General features: G+C 43.2%; 1 protein-coding gene across 2 annotated transcripts in view; it reads right to left on the bottom strand.

The window, feature by feature from the left end:
• FAR2 (fatty acyl-CoA reductase 2) overlaps positions 1 to 26,149 on the bottom strand; it is a 219,492-nt gene that overhangs the window by 32,206 nt on the left and 161,137 nt on the right. For both annotated transcript variants that reach the window (XM_026652296.2, XM_026652297.2), the window contains exons 6-8: positions 25,870 to 26,047; positions 24,454 to 24,498; positions 8,913 to 9,031 (exon numbers count right to left, since the gene is read on the bottom strand). In XM_026652296.2, the coding sequence (XP_026508081.1) occupies positions 8,913 to 9,031; positions 24,454 to 24,498; positions 25,870 to 26,047 (342 nt within the window). The remainder of the gene's footprint in view (positions 1 to 8,912; positions 9,032 to 24,453; positions 24,499 to 25,869; positions 26,048 to 26,149) is intronic.

Here is a 26,149-nt window from a genome sequence, read left to right as displayed (position 1 = left end):
CATTGTGCACCGGGGCCCAGGAAACCTGACTGCAGGGGCTACAATAAGTGCATGTATAACCAATAAATAACAAATCTTAATTTAACATACATGTGAAAGCCATTAGGCAAGAATACATAAAGCCACACAAAGACTTATAATGAGGCATGAAAGTCAACAGCTCATAAACAAGGACTCTAAACAAGGTTCATCCTATATATAAATGCAAAATACAATTTAAAAAATGAAGATTAATCAAATCTAGCCAGTGAATCTAGGTAGTGTATGCAATCAATAAATAACAGATTTGGCTTGAGATAAATTATCTATACATCAGTTATTAAACAAACTATGAAAACAATAAAGGAAATGATTAATAAAAGCAGTTTTTTTGTATTTACTGCAAAGTTTCTCTTGATGTATCGTAGCTCATTTGTCCAAGTCAAAGTCAGGGAGACACTATGTGCTTTATAAATCATTTATTTGAAAGATGCCACTTTTGCTAGATCCAAAAATCAGTGGTGATGTGGGGCAATTCTTGCATTTTCCCCAGTTTCCCCAAAATAACGTGTGTCTGTTGCTCTTTCATGTTTCATTTACCCAGATGGGGGAGAGAGAATCAAATCCTGGAATGAGGTTGCAAGTTCTGTGATAAAGTCCACATTTCTCCGATGTATTTTAGAATAATGTTTTCCTGTAGAATGTCACCTGATCAGAAATGATAGTAACCTTCTTGATCATTGATTTTTTTATTAAGCCATACAGCAACACCACTAATAAACAAAGGCATGAAACGCCCCAGAGGCCACTGGGTAGATAACAGAAATGTATGTTAGAAATGCTCAGACTCTCCCTTTAGATTTACATGCCACAAAATATCTCATTTCAACAGAGTGGTTTTGCCAGCTAAATGAAGTTTGTAATGATAATCTGTAATTGCTTTTGAGTCCCACAGGTGTTAAACAAGGGAACCACAGAAAAACCATCGTTAAATTAGAGGGTAGGGAATTGTTTAATAAATTGCATCCTAGCCCACACTGTCAGCTGTAGATTATTGCATTTAGCAGTGTTATTGTGTAGAAATTACATTGGCGAAGACTATGCTATCGCATATTATATTTACCATGAGCCTGCTCATGGCTGGCTAGGCACAGGTGCACAAGGAGATGAAGAGGGTGCAATGAGGCTTCCTTCCAACTCCTTTTTGCCAGGTAGCAAACACAAGGACAGCTGGATTAGCCCTTTCCTTAGGGGTAGTGAGTGTGGGTAAGCAAGGGAACCGACCTGAGTTATAGTCCAGCTCTGCTACACAGTCTTCGGGCCTGATTCTCAGTTACATTAAGGCCCTTTTGACATCATGCTGGCAGCGTACAGAGGCCTTAAAGTGGGTGTAAATGTAATTTATGCTTGCTTGAAGGCCTCTGACACTGTCCAAGTGGTGTAACAGGGCTTTAGTGTCAATAAGAATCAGGCCAGCTGTGTAGCTGTGGGGATACATCACTTAACTTTTCTGTGCTTCAGTTTTCTCATCTGTAAGATAAATGGCAACATACTCAATGCTCCCTGTGGGCAGTGCATCTCTGCACCTTCCTACTGCTTTGAAGACCTCATCTAGTGCTACACTTCTGCTTAGAATAAACACCAACTTGCTCCATGCCTGGGATTACTCATTTCAATCACCACTGTGAACATACTGGGTAAAGTTTTCAAAAATGCTGAGATAAGTGATGTAGGACCCGAACTCAGGTGCTTTAAAAAAAAAAATCTCTTACCCATTTTGACAGGTTAAAGGTAAAACCTGACCATTTCCCCACACTGTCCAGCTGGTGTCAGTCACTGTTTAAATACTTTCTATACTTACATTGATTATTTAAAGTGTGTTCCTTATTTTGTAAAATAAAAAGCACATCAAGTTAGCCGTTTATCTTTATCCTACAACTTGCTGTGCACCATCTAGGTTTTTACATAATGCCCATCACTGTGGCATCTAATCTCCTCCCAAAATTATGAAATGTACATATAAAATAAATCTCTTTCTCTTTGTTCCTTGCAAAGCATTACCTAATTGTTTTTAATTTTTGGTTGTGGTGTCACTGTGGGAAGACTAGATCAAAAAAGGGGTTCTGCATTGTGCTTTGAAGATACTGAAGTTCATGGTCATTCTGATCTGCCTGGGGAGTGAGTTCCACATTCATAAGCCAGTCTCTGAGAACACGCTACCTTCTGTATTCATGAGTTTCACACTTGAGGTTGACAATTCTCTTGTTCCAGTGGAATATGATTGTCATAGGGCATTCAAGTCACACAGGGATGAAGTGGTCCCTCATGTAACATGGGTAAATTCCACAGAGGGCTCTGAAGAGGAGGACTGAAATCTTACATTTCACCAGGTATTCAACAGGGAACCAGTCAGAAAAGTGGAGTGATGGGCTCTCAGCAGCCATGCATTGCTGGGCACATGGGCTACTGTGATCTGAACCAGCATTTTAAGTTCTTTGGTTTCATATTCAGATATGGAGAATTACAGGAATAAGGCCTGATGGTCACAAATGCATGAATCACCACAGTTAACTCCAAATCTGACAAGAGAAGGCATAGTTTTCTTGCCAGGAGAAGATGGGAAAAGACTTCTTTCACTGCCATGGCTGGCATCCAGAAGCAGTGAGGAGATCAGGTGAATACTGAAGCAGCAGTGACTTAATCTGAGGACAGATGCCTTCATTGAAGGGTGTTGTTATAGAGGTGAGGAGTTCTTGGAAGTGCTTCCTTCTCCCTTCCCAAGATTCAGCTTCAGGAGGCTTTTCTTCATTTAATTGCTGATTGCAACCAAGGCCTTGGATAGCTGAGAAAAATTGTGTTGTTTTCAGCTGATGAGAAGGTAATGTAGGGTTGTGTGTTATCTGCTCATTGTTGGCACTGTAGTTCATGCTGATCACAGTCTCCCTTGTGATTTCATATCAATGTTGAACAGAATGGCCGAGAGAATAGATCTTTGAGGAACTCCAAAGGTGTGAGCTCTGCAGCTGAAGGAGCAGAAATCAGTCATGCCTTTCTGGTTGCGATCTGAGAGGAATGACTGAAGTCATCATGGCATAATCCTAGTAATCTCTGCTGCATGTCTGAAGCAGGACATCAGATAGACGGTATCATGGTTCAGTAGATGAAGGGCCCTTGTCCGTGGCTAAAGGATGTTCATCCATCAGTGCTAATAGCATTCTCTCTGTTCCATATCTTGGCTTGAAGCATGATTGGGAGGGGTCAAAGATATTGTTAGCACCTAGGAACAGTAGAAGGAGACACCTGGAGAGCTTCTCAATTAGGTTAGATACTGGGTGGTAATTACAGAGGTTGATTATGTCAAGGTGTAGCAGGATGGTTACCCCGCTCCTGCCCTGAAGGGCTTAAAAGAGCCAGGGAGAGGGCTGTGGCAGGGAAAAGCCAGGCTGATTGGGGAAGTAGCCACAGCTGGGCTATGCCCCAATCAGGCCCAGCTGGTCCCTATAAAAGGCTGTGAGCCAGAGGCCCAGGATAACTCTCTCTCTCTGCCTTTAGAGGGAGAAGGGCCTGGCTGCTAGGGAGCGTACCTGGGTACCTAAGATGGAGCAGGGGTGGGGAAAGGGCAAGGGAGCCGGGGAGCTCCGGCCTAGGAAAGCCTCAGGCTGCAGGCCTGGCAAGGTCTATTAGGTACTGGGTTGCAGGGGGCAGCCCATGGTAGGCAGAGGCAGCAGGTCCAAACCCCTTTGCCTGTGATGAGTGGCTTATACTGCAGTCTGCCCCAGTGAACGGGGGCTAGATAGAGACTGGGCAGTAGCCTAACACTGAGGCGAAGTAGGGATAGTGGGTGGGGGTTCCCCTGGGAGGGGGAGACCCAGAGCTGTGAGGGGTTACTGCCAGGGGGCAGCACCCCAGACAACGGGGCACCGGGTCCGGGAGGGACACGGGGGCCAAGTGGCAGGCGGGACACCGGCCTGCAGAGGGCGCTCCGGAGGCTGGAAGAGCTAATTCCCGAGACGACCAGCAGGAGGCACCGCAGGGGTGTGTCCACATGTCTACACAAGGGATGGTCTCTTAAGTATTTGCCAGATCATGACATGCTGTAGGGGGGTGGCAGGATTTTCCTCCTTGATGAAGATATAGATATCTCAGTTAGGAGGAGTCCCAGATGCTCTTGATACTTTTTGACTAGTCAATGAGAATTTAGATCAAAGCCATAGGTGGTGGCTCAGTTTTTCTCCTGTATTTCTAGAACTTCCTGTTGTGTGCTGGGCTAGCTTCAGAAGAAGATGGTATCGTGTTATGGTGGAAAAGGCCAATGTACAGTACATGGTGTTTCAGCAGCACATCTCTGTTGTTGGTGATATTTTATGAGAAGTAGAGTGATAATTCTTTGCACCAGGAGATGGTGAGTTCTGTACCTGAGCGAGAGCATTTCCCATTAACAAGACAATTCATGGTCCAGAATAGTTCAGTAGAGCACGATTTAACAGTTGGAAAGGTGGAATTTTTTTGTTTTTCTCCACAAGTACTGCATAGATTCACAGGAATTCCTTGTACTGGAGTCTGTCTGCATCTGCCCAAGTTTTATGCCACACACATAAGAGCTCAGCTTCCTTCCACCTGATGCTTTTGTTTCAGCACATCAAAGAAACAAAGGAGATCTGTAGAGGAGAAGGGCACTTTGGTGACAGAGGTGACTAATGAGTTGTCATAGTGACTGGTTAGATTTTCTATTCTGCGATCTTTTTTGGTGGTGAGGCATTACCTACAATAGTGTTGTGGAAATTAACTCAGTTCCTGAGCCTGAGGCCAATTGTTATTGTTCCTTCTTGCCTGGACATTAGGTCAGTTTTGATCGCAGCCTGGTGGAAATTGTGGTCAGTCCAGGATAAGGACAGTTTCTTGTGTCCCCTGTATCCATTCCAAGTCTAAAATCAAGCTCAAATATGACTGGCAGCATGTCCAGGTCCAAAGATAACTTGTCAAAAACAGAGGGTGGGAAATATATAGAAAAGGTTTGGGGCTATTGTATCTGAGTTGTTGTCAACATGGATATGAAAAATCTCAGGATAAGTAGTCTTGGGGACTTCATTAACATATCAGACAGCAACTCAGGCAGTCCCTCTAGGAAACCTTTGCTCTTTGCAGTCTACAGATTAGCATAATGCACATGTATAACTTGTCTCTGGATTTGCAGAATGACTGGATCCTCTAATTTTTTTTTTTTTTGGCCAGGTAGCTTCTCATACATTTGGAATATGATGACTGATACCCCTCCACGGTTGCCTTGTAAAGGTCTAGGTTTGTGGTATACTGAGGTTTCAGTGACGCAGGTCAGGACCTCTTGAGTATAAAGGGCTTCCTGACAATTCACCTAACATTCATCAGCAGGAACATGATATCCTGATGTTTGTCTCCCCCTGTTGTAAGTTTGTATGAAATCACTGTTGTCTGACTGCATACAATTGGCAGCAAATTTATACCAATCTGCATTCTGGGTCCTAGTTTGCACTTCCTGTTTGCATTTCTTCCAGATAAGACTTGGACTGGGGAGGAGTGTTGGGTGTTAGTTGTGGCTGGTTTTGGCAGAGACCTGGGTGTGAACCAATTGGCCTAGGTTCTCGATACCTCTGGGCATTATGCTGTTGCTGTGAGAAGGAGCAACACTGCTCAAACTCCACTCCAGAGTAGCAGAAAGGGGGTTTGCAAGTAGGAGCCATTTTTACCTCCACTATTTTAGGTGCAGGTACTAGGCAGTTTGGGAATGATGGAAGGTGTGAGCTTGTGGTTTTCAGGGTTTCTGTGGTAAGACAGGCCCTTCTTTCTCCTGGAGGGGCAATGGGAGAGAGCATTTCCTGAGTGGGGGTTTCAAAGCTCACAGACCCAGGAAGTCCGTCTCTGAGGCTCTCTCTGCTTCCTGCTTTGCTGGTCAGACAGCACTCCTCAGCCTATGGAGGGTGCTTCTCCCTGGTGGAGGGAAGTGGCATTTGTGTTTTGGAATTGGAGCAGTTGTGCTCTCATTCACTTGTGCTGGTCACTCCTCTTCTTTGCCAGCTGCTGTTGGGTGGGAATGAGGAAAAAAATGAAACTGCAAAGTCTAAGCTGCCTTTAAGGCTCATTTCTGGCTCCCCATATTCTGGCTCGTTTGTGGGTTTTCTTCACCCTAGGCTCACGGGATACAGGATAAGACTGGCTTTCATGTTTTCTTTCCTTTTTGTGTTGTATTGATTTCACATAGTTACATAGGCCTCTATAATAATCCATGAAGCTTACACCATAGCTCCCACTACACAAAGATTTAAATGTCAGAGCAAGAAGTTACACAGGAAAAGATGTTAAATCTTTAATGTGGCTTATACATGTGCCTTTACCAAGCAATGAACTGAGGCTTAATATCATCTCCCCTCTCCCCCACCACACACGAACCTGTAACATAATAACCTATTTAAATCATGCAATTTTTTTCAAAGCAATATATTCCATCTATGAAACACCAAGATCCATTTGGAAAACACCCGTATGAATAGCTGATTCAATGCACTGGTTGGGAAAGAGGGCCAATTAAACGACTTTAACTTGATACCTCAAGAGAAGAGTGGAAATATTTAAGAGTAGGTTAGATAAATGTCTATTAGGGATGGTCTAGACAGTATTTGGTCCTGCCATGCGGGCAGGGGACTGGACTCGATGACCTCTCGAGGTCCCTTCCAGTCCTAGAATCTATGAATCTATGAATAAGAAGAACCTTGGGATTACAGTTCTGTAGTCTTAAAATTCCATTTCTCTGGCAAGGGCTGCATTTTTAAAGAACTCAGTGTTATTTAATGGCAGTAACCATGTAGAGCAGGAAATATGAAAGAGGTAGAATTTTAAAAGTTCAGGACTGTAGTTAGCTCAAGAGAGAACCTTGGGTCTGCCATTTGTGCTTGCACTGCACAGAGGAACAGGCATTGGTCATAGCTTGTGAGTAAGGATCTCATCTGGCCAATGACTACAGGGAGAGCTCTCCACCTGCAGAGATGAAGTGAGAGAAAGTAAACCCTCAGCCCTCACATCCAGAAGCCATACTGAGGACAAAGTGTTGCTGGTATTTTCCAGTCCCTGCCCACAAATCAGGCTTTGCTATGTGAATTAGAAAAACTCACAGTAGATTGGGCAGATGTTCAAAATATGACTGTGTGCCGCCTGGCTCCGCGAGGCTCCTTGAGCTTGTGCTTCTCTCCCCCTTGAATACGCACTTGGACATTGCGATAATCCTGGGGCGTGGCTCTTTCTTGATTGTGGGTGGGGAGAAGTGGTGCTATGTCCCAAATGCCACCCACTTGTGGCACCATGATGAGACACCACTTACAGTAAATCGGCAGATCTGCAAGTTCCCTTTGTTTTTTTACATAAGCATCGATGTTTAAATGATCGTTCAGAGGCCCACTGATGAACAACCCACTGAGATGAGTAGGACCGTTCAAAATCCTCAGAGCTGTTGTTTAAGGCTCTCTGCAGACTCTTCTCTGAATCAGTTATGACTTGTTTACATGGGAGATTTTTCTAGTTACATTGGTAATCATATCCATAAAGTTAAACTGCAGGCGTTATACAAGTATAACAACTCTTCATATTAGGCATACGAATGGCTTTTTCACCTTATCTTATACTGCTTCCAAAATGATATAAGCTAAACCAGAAAAAGGCACTCTTATATTGCAGTAAGAATGTCCACATGGAGGCCTGGTCTGTACTAGGTTGACATAAGTATGGAAAAATCCACAGCCCTGAGTGGCGTAATTAAGCCAACTTAAGTCCTCATGTAGAATTGTTCCATTGACCTAGCTACTGCCTCTCAAGAAGGTGGATTACCTGCGCTGATAGGAGAACCCCTCCCGTCTTCATACGTAGTGTCTACAGTGAAGCACTACCGCGGCACAGCTGTTCTGTTGTAGCATTTTAAGCGTATACAAGCCCGGAGACTTCTACTGGTATAACTATAGCACTTTAAAGTCACACCCTAACTTAACTTCCCCATGTAGACAAGCCCTTACACTCAATTCACATTTTAGAGGTTTTCTCTGCAACCATAACAGATGGAGACTTACTTTTTTACAATGAAAGCTGATACTCTGCAGTGTAACACAGCTGCTTCAGAGAGATGATGATGTGGCATATAGGTTTATACTGGCTTTTTCTAAGGGTTGCTCATGTCATATTCATGACTGTCTCGGCTGTAGGAGTTTGGGCCCAGTTGTAAGCTGGCTAATAAGGATAGTGTTATTAATGAGTGTAACTGGAGGTGAGTTCTGCCTCATGAACCTAGTATACTAGGCAGGAGAACACTAGTTAAACATATGGGACACATTCTGGAAACCCATGTATTTACTCTGGCAAAACTCTCAATAAAATTCATGGGAGGTTTTTGTGAGTAAGGATTTAGCCCATATAGAATCCAGAGGACACTCCTCACCAGGTTATAGCATTTTCCCCTACTTGCCACCCCTCACCCCCATGGACATATTTATTTACCCTCCTGTTTACACGCAGCCACCCTCTGAAACCTGTATTTCATCAATTTTCCTTTGGTTAAAGAGGGTCTAGAAGCCTAGACAGCCTTTTCAACACCATTCCCACTTTGATTAGTTAATATTTTTACAGTTCTATGTATTCATGTATATGTCCCGTACTTTATAAGTGCTAAGTAATCATCTTACTGACCAAAGGGATTCCTGCAGAGTGGCATAAGAAGCTCCCCCACATCCCAGGATCTGTCTTCATGGCTTCTGTAGCACTTTAGCCTTTACCACACCCAGGAAGCAAGATATTGAACTTGGGAATCAAATGCTGCTATCTCGTGAAGTCTAAGTTGGATGATATTTGCTGTCCCATTAAAATCCATATTGTACCATAATACCTTACCAGCAATCTGAGAAACAAGTTCTCATCCCTACCTGTGAACTGCAGTGTACCACCCAGCCGCTAGGATGAGGTTGATGACGACATCTACTGGAATTAGATCTGCTACTGCATCATTATTGACTTTGACAGTTTGCAGAATCCCTTTACCAGCCTGTGTGACAGAGGGAAAGAGTCAGTGACAATATGCCATGACAGGATTTCCTTGGCCTAGAGAGGATGCAGCATCACTTAGTCACTTTTCAAGCCCACTGTGGAACACAGAAGATCAGTCTGCCTCTATGGAGAGCCAGCGCTCACAGACTCATACACTTTAAGGTCAGAAGGGACCATTATGATCGTCTAGTCTGACCTCCTGCACCACGCAGGCCACAGAATCTCACCCACCCACTCCTGTAATAAACCCCTAACCTATGTCTGAGCTATTGAGTTCCTCAAATCATGGTTCAAAGTGCAGAGAATCCTCCAGCAAATGACCACTGCCCCACGCTGCAGAGGAAGGTGAAAACCCCCCAGGGCCTCTGCCAATCTTCCCTGGAGGAAAATTCCTTCCCGACCCCAAATATGGCCATCAGCTAAACCCTGAGCATGTGGGCAAGACTCACCAGCAAGACATCCAGGAAAGAATTCTCTGTAGTAACTCAGATCCCACCCCATCCCATCCCAGGCCAGTGGGCATATTTACCGCTAACAGTCAAAGATCAATTAATTGCCAAAATTAGGCTATCCCATCATACCATTCCCTCCATAAACTTATCAAGCTTAATCTTGAAGCCAGATATGTCTTTTGCCCCCACAGCTCCCCTTGGAAGGCTGTTCCAGAACTTCACTCCTCTGATGGTTAGAAACTCCTCTGATGGTTAGCGCTTTATATTCTCGTGTGGATCAAACTGTTTAGTGTTGTCAGAGGAAGTTGGAAATGTGATAAGCAAATGTCAGTAGAAGTGTATAAAAAGGCAGTGGCCTTGTTTAACTCATGATGATAAAAGGACATCCAGCAAGAAAGACATTTTTATGTTTTGTGGTAAAATTTTCAAAAGCACCTAAATGATTTAGGAACCTAAATTCCATTTTCAAAAATCACATGGGAGCTTAAATCCTATTGATTTTCAGTGAGACTTAGGCTCCCAAGTGCCTAAGTGCAACATTTTTGAACGTGCTCAAATGACTTCGGCACCTAACTTCCATTCTCAAAAGTCACATAGGCATTTAGGAGCCTACGTCTCTTAAAAGTCAATAAGCACTTTAGAAATGGCTAAGTCACTTAAGCGCTTTTGAAAATCTTACCCTGATCTTTTGGATTTAGCTATACATCCATTCTGAAGTTTACCTTCCAAGTTATGATTTGTTCCTAAAGTACCATCAGCGTGCGTGGTACTTAAACAAGACATGGTCCTTTCCCTGAGGGCTTACAGTTATAGGGTATGTCTACACTGCAACAACGGAGTGTAATGCAGCTCCAGGTTACATACGTGAGCTCTGTTTAATCTGACTAGCTTGGGTCCTGAAACACTGAAAGCACAGCAGTGTGAGCTTCAGCACTGGCTACCCAGGGTTCTAGGTGGCTTTGTACAGCCTGCACTGAAGGTCGCACTGCTGTGGCTTCACTGTTCTGGAACCTGAGCTAGTTAGATTAAAGCTAGCTGTAGTGTGTCTACTCAAGGTGCAGTCACACCCTGTGACTGCGGTCTAGACACACTCTAAGTTAAGATGTAACTTTGTTGAGTGCCAATTACAAATGTTGTGAAGAAGGGAGGAGGAAGTCAGAGCTTCCTCTGGGTTTGATGTAGTTGGTAATGCACTTCTCGGGGGTTCCATAATGATTTGTTTTTAACTGAGTGTTTGTGATGATGTTTCTGTGCAAGGGAGATTAGGGTTTGGAGGCTTCATGGAAGAAGGCTTTTAAAGAGAGACTTGAAGGAGCAAGAGTAGCAGCAGGGCAGACTGGATCAGCCAGGGTGTTTCAGAGAGGGGGTACAAGACATGGAGGTGAAAGTGGGGGAAGGAAACTGAGGGAGTGTGTTGGGCATGAGGCCTAAGTGCAAACAGCTGAGTGAAAAGTTATGAGGAAAAAGAGAGAAAGGCAGGAGCTAAGCAGTGTAATGTCTGGACTACAAGGATAAGGGACCTGAATTTGATGTAGAAGGCAACAGAAAAATCAGTGAAGGGATCTGGAGAACAAAGGATACAGTAACATCAGCAGGAAAGAAAGTGTTTCTGCACCCGCATTTTGGGCAGCTGTAAGAGACTAGGGAGGAGAAGATCAGTGTTACGAGAGAAGATTTGGAGCCAATGTAATCAGTGATCTTCAAGACAGATTGAAGAGAGATCATCCAAGATAGTTATGTCCAAACTCCAAAGCTCATTGCGAAGAGTTAGAGAGGGATCTCACAAAACCGGGGTGACTGGGACACAAAGTGGCAGATGAAATTAAACACTGATAAATGCAAAGTAATTCACACTGGAAAAAATAATCCCAACTACACATATATAATGATGGGTTTTAAATTAGCAGCTCAAGAAAGATCTTGAAATCACCTGAAAACTTCAGCTTAATGTGCGGCAGTGGTCAAAAAGGCTAACAGAATACTAGGAAAGGGATAGAAAGTAAGACTGAAATATCATAATGCATTATATAAATCCAAGGTGCATCCACACCTTGAATACTGTGTCCAGTTCTGGTGACCCCATCTCAAAAAGGATATGGTGGAACTGGAACAGGTTCAGAGAAGGACAACAAAGATGATCAAGGGTATGGAATGGCTTGTGTACGAGCAGAGACTAAAAAGATTAGGGTTGTTCAGCTTAGAAAAAAAGACTCAGAACAGGGATATGACAGAAGTCTTTAAAATCATGAATGGTGTGGGAAAAGTGAATAGAGGTGTGTTATTTACCCTTTCCCACAATACAGAAACCAGGAGACACTCCATGAAATTAATAGGAAGAAAGTTTAATACAAACAAGAGGAAATACTGTTTCACATAATTTAGTTAACCTGTGGAATTCATTTCCATGGGATGTTGTGAGGGCCAAAAGTATAACTGAGTTCGAAAAAGAAGTAGGTAAGTTCATTGAGGATAGGTCCATCAATGGCTATTAGCCAAGATGGTCAGGCATGCAACTCCATGCTCAGTGCCACCGTAAACCTTTGACTGCCAGAAGCCAGGAGGGGAAGACAGGGCTGGATCATTCCAGCTGCCCTGTTTTGTATATTCCCCCGCAAGCTCTGATACTGGCCACTTTCAGAGACTGGATACTGGGATAGATGGGCTCAGTATGACCGTTCTTATCTTCCCCTGCCACTCCTGAGCTGCCCATGCCTATCAGGGCCTTTGTGTGGCTGTTGTAGTGTCCATGTGTGGTGAATGGCACACACTGCCATGATCCAAAGGGGAGAGCAGAGTGCTGGTTAACGGTGAGCTGCGGGGGGAAAAGAGAGCGATGAGCAAAAGGACAAGCCTTGGTGGAAGCTGCCAAAATCCTTTCCCCAACCTTTCCTTCCCTCTAAGGCAGGAGTGGAGCTTGCACAGGAAGCGGGGGGAGAGCCAGAGATACTCAGCAGCCACAAGGTGGGGAGAAAGGGGAAGAGGATTTTGCAACATCACCTATTTATAAGCAATGTTCCAATGTGGTCATCACATCAAACTACTGTGATACAATTCTTTTTTGTCAGTCTGTACCTCCCTCAGATAATGAAGTACCTCGCTAGCTGTGAAAGGTTGAGGACCACTGCTACAAACAAACAGAGCATATCCAGCCCTGCATAACCACTTGTCTGAAATCTGGGCTGAAAAGCCTTGCTAGAATGATTGTTTTTAAAGTTTGTTCTTAGCCCATAAACAATGCATATGTTTTATGTCATTCTGATGCTTATTAAAGATATCAGAGTTACAAAAAAGTTGCAGATAAGGTATAATCATGTAAGCTTCCCCACCCAGCTCTGACAATTTACCTCAACCATATCCTGCAGCAACCTTCTGTTGTTCTAGTCTTGGGCCACAAAACAATTCTGCCAAAACACTTCAGTTCTAACTTACATCATCACCTTCTGCTAGCCCATTCCTAAGCTACACACCACTGGCAGCAGCATGTAGAGCTGTCTCCACACTCCGGTGTGTAGTTACACGTGTCAGTGAAAGGTTCTGGCCGAGGGAAGGCAGGGGGAAAGGCTTCAGCTACTCCCTGCTGCCAGAGCCTTTCTCCGCAGCAAGGAAAGGCTCCGCCTGACAGAACCACCCCCCTTCCCGTTGCTGGAGTCTTTCACTGCAGCAGGGAAAGACTCCAGCAATGGGGAGGCAGCGGGACACTACACTGGTAAAAATAGCAGTGTAGACAGGGAGGCACTACTTGGGTGAGTAGAGAGCTGTGTAGGGTGTGTACTCAAGTACTTACCCACAGCTGTCAGCCATGCCTCCACTTTACTCACCTAAGCCCTGCCTCACCAGCTACACTGTTACTGATACCCGGGCTGGGGAGCTATGCAGTTTGTGCACTGCATGCCCCCCAAACAAGCGTGCTGTGTAGATGCAACCTTAGTGCTCTCTTCAGAAGAAACAGCCAATCATGTTGAATTCTGAATTTTGTGATGTGAACAAATGGTGACCACATACAGGTGGACAAACTCACATTCAATTGTGCCCCAAATTGCTACTTGAACCCACTAGAAGAGAGAGGCTGATGCATGCTTATTTACCTATTGTAGTAGTTATGACATGTTATAAACATACACTCTATTCATATTGATGGTCATATGTATTTGAAGTAGATCTTCGATATACAAATAAATATTAATATATAAATCAAACAAATTGAATGCTGCACATTATTTGATTCATTATATATAGTACACTATTTCTGTATAAGGCATGTCCTAATTTTTGTATCAGATTGTTGACATTTTCTCTTTGGTATAATAAAAGCTACTTCAACTGAGGTCTCAGAGATCACTTGCCTTTTTGAATTTGACATTTTTAGGCAGTATCCCAGCTGAAGAGCTCGGGGGCCAATCACAATTCAGGACACATACCAAAAGCAGAGTTATTCCCCATAGCAGCTAATTAGCTTTGTAGGGGGAAGGAAGGCTGTGCTACACTAAGACATAATTCTTCAGTTATAGGCTAGCAGAAATGTGATTCACTTCACACAACCTCTGAAATCCACAGATAAACCAAAGCTTCTCTTCCCAGCAACAGAATCAATTCGAAGGAATCTTAACCGGAGAGGGCACATCTGTTGCTAGTTTGTCATCTGCAATGGCTAGGCACAGCCTCCTGCCAATCAGAAATGAAAAAATGTGTTCCTGATGAATTTCATTCACTGGTTATCATGAAACAGAGATTCAAACTAGTATTAAGCTAAGAGCATGCATTCCCCCCCCCCCCCCCACACACACTTACTGCCTGGTTCTGCACTCAATGAAGTCAGAGGGAAAATTTCAATGGTGCAGGAACAAATCCTTGAAGAACAGATGGATACTTTTTATGGAGGGCCTGGCAGGATGCTAGCTAGCATCCTTGAAGTGTTTTGCTCTCCCTACCAGCAAATCTTCTGTCTTCCCTGGGTTGAAATCTCGTTAAAATAGGCTTTAGCACAAGATTTTTGTACTTCTAGTTTGTGGTTGGTCCAGACAGAGAGTTTGAGAACAGCCCTTTTTACAATATTTCAGCCATTCCACTTCCATTCCCAGCCATAACTTGGAAATTCAGAGATGAGCTAACATGAAAAATAACCATACTTCTCCAAACCTGGTTTTGGTTCTCATATTGGGTTTTGTGTGAAGGTTCAAGGTGTGGTGTGTGCGTGCGTGTATGTGTGTGGAAGGGCTTTACTTTAATCAAACCATTTGACCATCTTAGGCCTGGTCCACACTAACCCCCCACTTCGGACTAAGGTACGCAAATTCAGCTACGTTAATAACGTAGCTAAATTCGAAGTACCTTAGTCCGAACTTACCGCGGGTCCAGATGCGGCAGGCAGGCTCCCCCGTCGATGCCTCGTACTCCTCTCGCCGAGCTGGAGTACCGGCATCGACGGCGAGCACTTCCGGGATCGATTTATCGCGTCTAGACAAGACGCGATAAATCGATCCCAGAAGATCGATTGCCTGCCGCCGAACCAGGAAGTAAGTGTAGACGTACCCTTTATTAAGGCCAAAAAAGTGACTGGCAGATGAATACATGTTTTTAAAATACTCAAAACAGAGAGAGTTGCCTCTAATCAAATGTGGTTCAGCTAATATGTAACGTAGACAATTCAGGGGTTAGTTTTGAAAGCACCATGCAGGGATTATCGCTCCTTGATTTCCATTGATGTTAGTGCAAAAAGTGCAATTAAAACCATATACACTTTTGCCCCCCTTTAAGAAATGGATGGCTCAAAGGGAAAAAGTTGTCTTTTTCTATAACATCGGTATAAATCCAATAAAGATCAGTAACAACTGAAAGTTGCTACCAAACAAAAGCTGTTTGGTCGTGTATTAGAGGGGTCTGCCTATTTAAGGGCCTGCAGAGTCAGGGAGCAGCAAGCCCTGGCCTCTGGAGAAGCCCAGCAGGCAGGTGTTGGGAACCAGCTGATCCAGCTAAGCAGCAGCTAAAGAGTGGTTCTGGTTCCCAGCTGGACGATATAAAAGTGAAGACCCAACTCTGCAACTGGGGAGGGGTCAGGCAGGAGAGACAAACAGTTCCCTGAGCAGCAACAGTAGGCTCCAACAGGGCAGGTAAGCCCTGTGGTCCCCCTGAGGCAAAGGGAAGGGTTGTGATCCTCGAGCTACTGGGTGGGCACAGGACCTGCAGTATCAGTCCAGGTCAGGACTGTCACTTTTGTTACATTTTCCATATTTTTTGCATTTCTAGGTCAGAAAAATAACAGAGCCCGTCTAGAAGGTAATAACATAGTTGGGCATCTCTGACTATTTTTCCCCAAGCTGGTGGACAGACCCACCAGAGGACATGTGAAATGTGATGACCGTCCAAGTCCAGTTCTTAGGAGATTCTGTGATGCAAACACCTCTATCCTATTTAATGAAAACTGACACTCTTTTTAGTCTCAACAGAGGTAAAGGTAATCCCTCCAGTGTCAGTGTTCAGGCACGCTGGCAGGGTGGAGTGGGGAAACTTGCACTGATGCTGCCTGTGCTTCCATTGTTCCCTGGATAAACTTCAGGCTCCAGGGCTGCTGATCTAGCGTTTTTCATGAGTACTAACTTAAATGAAACATTTTAAGAATGTTGATACTTTTCTATACTCACTCAGTTATGGCAGTGATCTACAGCAATGGTTTTCAATCTTTTTGATTTGGGGATCCCTAAAAAAATGTGAACAGAGGTGCGGACCCCTTTGGAAATTCAACCTGTGGTCCACGGACCCCTACCACAGAAGTCAGACTGAAAACTGACTGAAGAGAATTCAACTATAAATGTTACACATGCTCAGCACAGCATTTGACACAGTGAAAGGACGCTAAACTATGGGCTTCTACAGTAATGGCAACACTTCTGGGTTTTGTCCTGTAGGTGTGGGTATTACATACTTTTGACTGATCAGAATGCCTTTTCTGGGATCTGAAACTTTATTTTCATAGTCACCTTTCACAGACCACTTAGACATAGTCTGCAGACCCCAGGGGTCTGTAGACCACAGGTTGAAAACTACTGATCTAGATACTGGGAAATAGTTATTTTGTAATATATAGGTTTTATATATGATATAAAATATAGTGTAGATATTAAAAAAAACCACAGTGATCTTGCAATACATGAAAACCTAAACTTTATCACTATGTAAATACTTCAACCACTTTTCTTGGGAAAGGAAAGACAGATAAGTGAGCTGTCCCCTCTGGGACTCTCAGGGCAAAGTCATCAAAATGTTTGAGAAACCCCATATTGTCAAAGGAAACTGCAGAAGTGGGATTCTCCTTCTCTGACTTTCATGTGTGATGGAATTAAATTGTCAGATCCTGCATGGGGTTGTTAATGTGTTCAGTGTAACCTAAATGTACGCTCATTCCTCGTGATTATTTTCTGCTGTCTCTTCATTTCAGAGATATAAGAACCTAGAACCTTGGCACCTGATTCATTTGAACAAAACCCAAATCTTTCACAATTTAAAAATATTCAAGTCACAAAATGTGGGCAGTTTTTGTCAGAGAAAACTGCAGTTTAGGAAGAGTTAGTAAAATAGTCCTGCCGTGTCAGAAACCCCAGCTGTACACTAGAATTCATTCAGCACTAAAGACATAGCTTTAAATCCTGGCCCTCTTGAAGTCAATGATAGTTTTGCCACTGACATCAATGAGGCCTGGATTTCACAGATGGAATTCAGGAAAAGATACAGTTATATGACGGTGTAAGCCTCCATTTCCCCTTTGTTGCTGAGCCAAGGAACAATGACATGAAATACATACGGGACCTTGTACAACTTCAGCAGATGATTTAATGAAAGAAGAAATATTATTGGTGGATGAAGATTCCAAATACTTTGCCGTGTAGGTCAGGACGGACTTGTTGATAGTCAAAAAAAGTGCAAGAAAAACATTTTACAAAAGCAGTGAAACATTTCAAGTCACACAGTCACACTTGATAGCTGCATTTCTTGGGCGGCTGAAAGCACTCAGCTTTTGGGCTCCAGCCTCACAATGTGCCTGATGTATGCAGGTATCCAGCACAACTTACTCAAAAAACAATCTCAGGGGAAATAAAGGACAAAACAACAGAACTTTGTTTTGTGTAACATCGTTCATGCAAATTGTATCCCAAAGAACACACAGAGTTAAATAATACAGATATAAAATTAAAATAGCAGCAAATAGAGAGAAATTCAGAGATGTTGGCAAAGAAGAAAAACAATCTCTTTTTGGATGATAGCTGAAAAGCAATAGAGAGTTAATGAAGCAGAGATTTACATTTACAAGGAGTTTCCAGACATAAGTTGCAGAGGAGAAGGTTCTCACGCTAACAGTGGCAACGCTGTGTGAAAGAACACAGAAAAGACATGTACTGGGTGAACCCAAGGTGCTAAGTGTGGAGAAGAGAGAAAGAGAGAGCAAGTGAAACATTTGTGAGCTTGTCCATGGGGGTGTGTAAAAGGCTGCACGTATGGCAGATATAGCACAAATCCCTGATTAGAAACACAGGAGCCAGGATGGCAGACGGACTCTTGTATTGCAAAGAGAGAGAGAGAGAAGAAAAACATAGTAACCACTGCATAACAACAGATTCAGCATAAGCAACTACTTAAGAAACTATAACTGCAAATTCATGTAAACAGATTCAAAACTCTGTTCAATACATTCAAGTATATCACATCTGTCCTTCCCCCTGAAAAATGAAATGGACACAAACCTTCAGAAGGTGGAGGAACAACCCAAGGTCCAGTTACAAGTGAAGTCTTTAAGGTAGCTTGCATTGTCTTTCTGGATAGTGTCTACCAACATTTTGAACACTTCTCTGAGGAAGTGATGTGTCTGCAGCAATTTCTGACTCAGATGTTCCCTCACATGATGCTGGTTGTTCAGCACAGCTTCTTCTTGGTTGCTGCTTCAAGCTGGGGCATTGATGTTGGAACAATTGGCAGTTCCCCAAATTCTGCTGCTTTTCTCAGCCACAGGTCACCCCCAAATCTCACACTTGGTCAACGTGGCAGAACTAAAACATATTGGATTCCCCTTGTACTATATAAGACAAAGGACCCGTTTATGTGGTAATAGTTGCTGGAAGCCACGTACTGGTTCCCCGATAATCATGCGCCAATGCTATTAGACCCACTTGTAGCTGACGAGGTGCACCGTTTCTACTAACCATAGCTTGACTTATTGGACAAATTCTGACTTGTAGTAGTATATTTGGCTTTAATAAATCCAAACATGACCTGAGATTTCTGCCCATAAACTGCATTTCAGGTGTTTGGTTCGTCATGGAATATATCGTATTTCTATATGCTAGCAAGAAGCATGCCAGCTTCTGCTGTAATGACCCTTTCTCATCTGTCATAGATCGTAGGGCTTGCTTAAACTTCTGTACAAACCTTTCAACCAAGCTCTTTGTGGCTGGGTGGTGTGGTATTAAGGTGATATATTTAATACCATTTTTCTTCATGCGCTGCCAAAACTCTTCTGAGCAACACTGAGGACCGCTGTCACTCACAGCTTGTTCTGGCAGTCCAGTTCTTGCAAATAAACTTCCAAGTTTTTCTATTGTCTGTGCAGCTGAGGTAGTTTTCATGCAAAAAACTTCTGGCCATTTGGAATGGGCATCCCCCACTACTAGATACATCGTTCCCAAAAATGGTCCTGCTAAGTCAATATGCAGACATTGCCAGGGAGCTTATGGCCATTCCCAGAGGCAATGATGCTGGTTTAGGCATCTGTTGTACCTGTTGGGAGTCCAAACATTCCTTAGCAAGCTGCTCTATTTGTTGATCAATGCCTGGCCACCATACAAAACTTCTGGCAAGTGCCTTCATTTTTACTATCTCTAGGTGACCTACAAGGAGCTCTTCTAAGACTCTTGTGCACAGTTTACTAGGTATAATAACATGAATCCCACAGGACACATCCTTAATGTATGGTAAGCTCACCTTTCCATGTGTAAAAGCATGCCCAATTAGGGCTGTTAGCATATTTTCAGCCCTTCAGAGTGGCTTCATAAACCTGAGCTCACATGGGATCCCTCTTGGTTTTTTGTATGCTTCCATTAAGTAGTCCACACACAAATCTGTCTCTCAAGGCCTCATTAAGACCATCCTTAAAAGGACAGGGTTTTGATAATTTTTTTAACTCTGTCCCAAAGGAGGAAATAGATTCACCTTCAGGTTGATTCTGCTTATGAAACCCAAAGCCATGGGCTGCACGTGAACTGCTGGCTGAGGGAGGCTAGTCCACAGCCCTGCACCTTACACCCAAGGCCCGGCCACGCCCCTTCCACACCCCCAGATCCCAGAGGCCCCCCCATGGCTGCTGGCCCCCGCCCCAGGCTGGCTAGTGCCTGCAGCCACCCGCAGCCCCAGAGCACTGGGAGGGAGAGCGCACGGCACCGCTGCAGCCTCCCCAGCCGCGGAGCACCAGGAAGGTGGGTGGCATGGCCCCAGCCCCTGGAGCCCAGTGGCACCACCGAAACGGGGCTCTGGGGGGCGGAGTATGGGCGGGACCACGGCTGGCTGTTTGGGGAGGCACAGCCTCCTCTACCCACTGCCCATGCCCAAACCTTTCAGCCATAATCAGGGGCTTGGGCGCCAAGTGCTCCTGAACAATTTGCATTCTCTCTTTAAAAGCTTTGCTTGCTGGCTTCTCTGGGATGATCAGACTGCATACTACCCTGTGTGTTTTTCCTACCAGCACTCTTAGTAATGGTATGTTTTCTGAGGGAATCTTGTTTACTTCAAAATGCTGCTCCAGCCTCTCTGTAGATATGGGCCATTCCTCCATGTCAAAAGTCCTCCATTGTTCCAATATAGCCTGCCATTTCACCTCACTGTTATTAGTTTAGTAGTTTGGGGTACTCACAGTTGTGGCAGACTCCTCTCCCCCCCTCCCCCACCACCCTGGGGGCTGCAAGCAGTGTGGTAAATTGTTTACTATTCTGAAGCACGGAAGGTTCTTGAAATTGTCATAGTCAGTTGTTCTGTATGGTAGATATAGCACAAATCCCTGAATAGAAACACATGCACGTACACACTGTTGGAGCCACCATGATGGCAGACTGTATTACAAAGAGAGAGAGAAAAAAACCCATAGTACCACTATATAACAACAAACTTAGCATAAGCAACTGCTTAAACTATAAGTGCATTTGCATAAACAGATCCAACACTCTGCTGGATACATTCAAATATATCACAGCTGGAATGCAATTATTTTAATTAGATCTTAAAATTAATGGAGAGCCAGTGGAGTTTTGTGAATACAGAGGATGTGGTCTGAAATGAATAACAAAGGCCTTGGATGAAAGCATTAGCATGAACATATCTATTTACTAATCCTGCTCTAGCATGAAAGGTGTATTCCACATGTAATTATAACAACTTTCATTTCCTAAGGTATAAATGAGCTGTTTTTATTAAGATACTATTTCAATATAATCCTTCTTTGCTATGATTACAAACCACAAATCCTGTTATACACTGCACAAGACTGACAATAGCACAGTTTTATAGTGTAATCAACCTGGATAAAATATAGATTAACAAAAATATACAGTATACTGCCATTCATTAGAATGTGTCCCTGGGGTAGCACATTGTATGGATGAGTATGGATGGCATTAAGTGAGGATATTTATATCTGGGAAACTTGGTGGAATGAAAATAATCAACCGGACATGGTAATACCATGGTACAAAATATACAGAAGTCAGCCTCTGTACCAGATGACTGGACGGTAGCCCATGTAATGCTGATTTTTAAAAAAGACTCCAGAGGCGATTATAGGCGGGTAAGCCTAACTTCAGTACCAGAGAAATTGGCTGAAACTATAAGTTACAGAATCATCAGACACAGAGATGAACATGGTTTGTGGGAGAAGAGTCAACCCAGCTTTTGTAAAGGGAAATGATGCCTCGACAATCTATTAGAATTTTAGGAGGGGAACAACAAATGTGGACAAGGGGGATCCAGTGGAGATAGTGTACTTGGACTTTCAGAAAGCTTTTGACGAGGTCCCTCACCAAAGTCTCTTAAGCAAACTAAGCAGGCATGGAACAAGAGGGAAGGGCCTCTCACGGATCAATAACTGTTTAAAAGATAGGAAACAAAGGTCAGGAATAAATGGCCAGTTTTCACAATGGAGAGAGGTAAATAGCCGGGTCCTCCAAGGAACTGTACTGGGACCTATGCTGTACAGCATATTCATAAATAACTTGGAAAAGGGGGTGAGAAGTGAGATGGCAAAATTTGCAGACGATAAAAAGTTACTCACGATAGTTAAGTCCAAAGCTGACTGAGAAGAGTTACAAAGGGATCTCACTAAACTGGGTGACGGGACAACAAAAAGGCAGATGAAATTCAATATTGATAAGTGCAAAGTAATGCACACTGGAAAAATAAATTCTAACTACACATACAAAGTGATGGAGTCTAAATTAGCTGTTACCTTTCAAGAAAGAGATATTGGAGTCATTGTGGATAGTTCTCTAAAGATATCTGCTCAGGGTGCAGTGGCAGGCAAAAAAGCTAAAAGAATGCTAGGAACCATTAGGAAAGTGATAGATAATAAATCAGAAAATATCATAATGCCACTATATAAATTCATGGTAGGCCTGCACCTTGAATGCTGTATATAGTTCTGGTTGCCCCATCTCAAAAAAGGTATGTTAGAATTGGAAAAGATACAGAAGAGGGCAAGAAAAATGATTAGGGGTATGGAACGGCTGCTATATGTGGAGAGATTAAAAAGACTAGGACTGCTCATCTTAGAAAAGATACGACTAAGAGGGCTATGATAGAGGTCTATAAAAGCATGAATGGTACAGAGAAAGTGAATAAGAAAGTGTTATTTACTCTTTCACATAACACAAGATCTAGGGGTCACCCAATGAAATTAATAGGCAGCAGATTTAAAACAAATAAAATGAAGCACTTCACAGAATGCACAGTCAACCACAGGATGTTATGAGTGCCAAAAGTATAACTGCTAAAAACAATTACATAAGTTCATGGAGGATAGGTCCATCAGTGGCTTTTAGTCAAGATGGTTGGGGATGCAACCCCATGCTCTGGTCCCTAAATCTCCAACTGCCAGAAGCTGGGACTGGATGACAGGGGATAAATGGATCACTCAGAATGTCCTGTTCTGTTCATTCCCTCTGAAGCATCTGGCACTGGCCACTGTCAGAAGACAGGGATACTGGACTAGATGGACCATTAGTTTGACACAGTATGGCCGTTCATATGGGAAGGGGGAGTAGTAGTAGTAGTAGTTTTGGTTTAAAACAAAAATCAAACCAATGAGAAATGGCATGGAAAAGGATATGCTTTTCATATGCATTATTATTACTGATTTACTTATCTATTGCATCTTTCCTCAAGGCAATTCTTTAGGAATACTAGGGTTTTATTCTCCATTATCCTGGATTTTGTTCCAAATGTGCAAATATAAACAAACTGTCTCGCGGCCCGCCAGTAGATTACCCTGACAGACTGCGTGATGTATATGACACAAATGCATATAATGAGAAATGATAGTATAAGAACAGCATTGCACTTTTTTCATGGGAATAAATGAACCTAAGTCCTGGTGTGAGACTTGAACCCACAACTTTGTTGCCTTGAACTGAGTGCTTCCAACTGAAGCACATATAGGTGTTCCTGGAAATGACATGTGTAATTAAAGTTTCTATTTTATGACACTGTTTTCAGTTGCTTATAACTTTGCCAGACTTGAACTGTTCAGACTGAAGTTTTCCAAGCCAGGTGTCTGTCTCAGGCTGAATTTTCTTGGAAACTTTCAGCAGAAATGATTTGGTCATTTCTGAGTACAAGACTAGGGAAAAATACATTGTTTTGCCCATGTTAAAAAATTCTAACCACTATTTCATTGAGACTCTCTAGTGCCCCCATGCTTTGGAGCAAGGACTTGGACATTTGGCAGGAGGTGGCAGACATACCAAACCCACGGGGAAAAAAAAAACACAGAAATTGGGCTTGTTTTTGGCTTAACTGGCTTGTGAATTGCTTGTTGGCTAGTTTTTGGATTGTGGCTTGTAGCTTGTTGCTTCTTTTTTTTGATCGGCTCCTGGAAAGCAGCGGCAAGGTGGGGAGAGAGGTGCATAGCGGCCGCACCACAGTCCCAGACTGCACGCCGGGGGATCTAGTCACACAGTGTTGGGGTTCTTAAGGATTGGCTTGTTTTGACCTTGTTTTGAAATGTGATTAGCTTGATTTTTGGCTTATTGTGAAAGTTGGGATGCTTATTTACCACGTGAAAGTTGGCAACTGTGCCTACTATCAGGGATGTGCCTTTTGCGAGCCCCATGAAAATGTGCCCAAATATGGCCAATTTATAAGCCTCTGAAAATCACAGTTCACACATGCTCAGTAGAGCTTTGGTACAAGCTGGCAGCTAGATTCTCCCAAGATTCTATCTGCAATGAGCATGCTCCATACCCACACAGATCCTACATGCTGACCAGGATGAGCATTAGGTATCCCCACAGAGCTCGGCACATGCTCCCTATTAGCTGCCACTGTTGTGCCAGGTACCAGAACTGAAAGCATGAAGACTATGCTCTCAATGCACCTTCTGCTGGTAGGAGGCCAGGATCCTGTGGAAAATCTAATATGTGAACATGTAATTAAAGACTGTATCATAATGCATATGCATAAGAAGGGGGACAAAATAAGCTTGTACAGATAACATTAACTCTTTTATTTCCTAACTTTTCAGTACTTGACTATGCAACCTTAATGTTGTTTTAAGGTAGTTTTTTTGGATGCAGTATAAACAGACAACACTGTCAGGTGCTGTAGGCATATGCCCACAAAGATGTGCGGTATGTGTCTCTATTCGAATCGACAAAATGCTATGGAATTTTCTGCACACAAGTTTTGAGCAAAGGAATTTTTTCAAAGTAGTAACTATACATACCGCAATAATCATTCCACTTGCTCCATTGAAGTTGTCAATCCAACCCTGCAAAAAAGGAAAGGCATTTTTTATTATTTCTTTCAACAATGTTTAGCTCATACAGGCTTCAAAAAGTGTTACAGTGCTGTGGTATGGATGAAGTCACTTAATCAGACCACTGTTAAAAAGGATGCCAATTTAGCTTGGACAGCTGCCAGAGAGCAAAGATAGCACAGCATATTGATTTTAAATAAAAGATGCATGGTAAACAGCCAGTGTTGTCTGCAGTTTACAATATAGTCAAATATAGTCAAATTTTGTTTTAAAAATCACCACATTAGGGTGATAATTTGATTATGTGTACCAGATCTGACTTTCCAAATGCCATGTAATCTTGGTGTTGATGCAATCACCCCTGGTTTATAATGATCAGTGTGGCCTATCTGTGTAATGATCAGATTGGAGGTAATTTATTTGATTTTTCCTGATGTTTTCAAAGACAGTAAAGAATATCAGGACTCTTGAACAGCACTCTGTTGCAGTAAGGAAAGTCACATCTTGTGGGAATGTTAATTAGAACCAATAATATTTGGAATGACTTGCAATGGCACTATTATGCCGCACTCTGTCCTTCCAAGATGGATATTTTGGCTCAGATCCTAGGTGATGTCTGAGCTTTGCCTGGTGCCACTCAGGTACGGAAGAGGCAAAGGTAACTATGTCACCTTTATGACCCAGGTGCAAGCCTAGCACATGTTGCACCTGCTAATGCCAGTAGTAAATTTGGCCTAGAATATTTATTTCAATGTATAAATGTAGCTGCATTCTATTCCATGTGTGATACTCCTAATATTTGCAACACTCCCCATAAATGTGCATCTGGAGCATCTCAGCTTGGTGAGTTGTTGAAAGTCATGTTATTTCATCCAAAAAACCCTCACAAATGGCCCTACCTGGCACGCCTAGCAGACTGCCTTAGCATAAAGATCAGGATGGAGGGCCTGACCTATCCTATGAGCCCTAGGAGTGTTCCCCCAGCTCAGTGCTGAGGTATGTTGGCATGGCAGTGTGTAGAAGTTCTCTGGATATAGGACTTCAGTCTCCAGTATTGCAAGTCCAGCATTTTCCACCAACAGTAAATCCAATTCATTTGTTTTTTTTATTTTAAATTGCCTTTTCCAACTTGCAAATGTAAATCTTTCCTGGAGACATTGAGCAAGTCTTGCAGTTCTGCACCAGACACTGCCTGCTCCATCTCCCACTGCCCTCCCTGGAGACCCTGAAGAATCAGAGTGCACTTCTAAGATGATCAGCAGGCATCTTTGTAATGAGGGGTTGCCCCCCGGACGAAAGGCTGGATGAAGAGCAGGAGCCTCAGCTGTATCTGGAGAGCACTCAGTGGGAAATGGTTAAAAGAAGGAGGGTAATCAGGCTTACTGGGAAAGGCTCATGCCAGCTGGCTCCCACGATGGATGGCCTGATGATGGCAACGTTGAAGTGCTCTTTCTCTTGCTGGACCAGGTACTCTGCCAAGGCTTTGGTGTATGTATACGTGTTGGGCCAGTCCCCAATCAGCTTGGGTGTGATCTCTTGAATGATAGATTCATCCAGCCACCTAGTGGGACAAAGAAAAGAATTCTGTTGACATAAACCACACAGACAGATGAATGAAACGAGGAAGAAGTTAAGCAAATTGGTCAGCACACTCAGCGGTCTA

This window comes from Terrapene carolina, unplaced genomic scaffold (assembly GCF_002925995.2).
Source record: "Terrapene carolina triunguis isolate 2854851 unplaced genomic scaffold, T_m_triunguis-2.0 Scaffold112, whole genome shotgun sequence".
Taxonomy (NCBI): domain Eukaryota; kingdom Metazoa; phylum Chordata; order Testudines; family Emydidae; genus Terrapene; species Terrapene triunguis.
The sequence above is the reverse complement of the archived record's forward strand: the minus strand, read 5'-3'. Positions and strand labels throughout refer to the sequence as shown.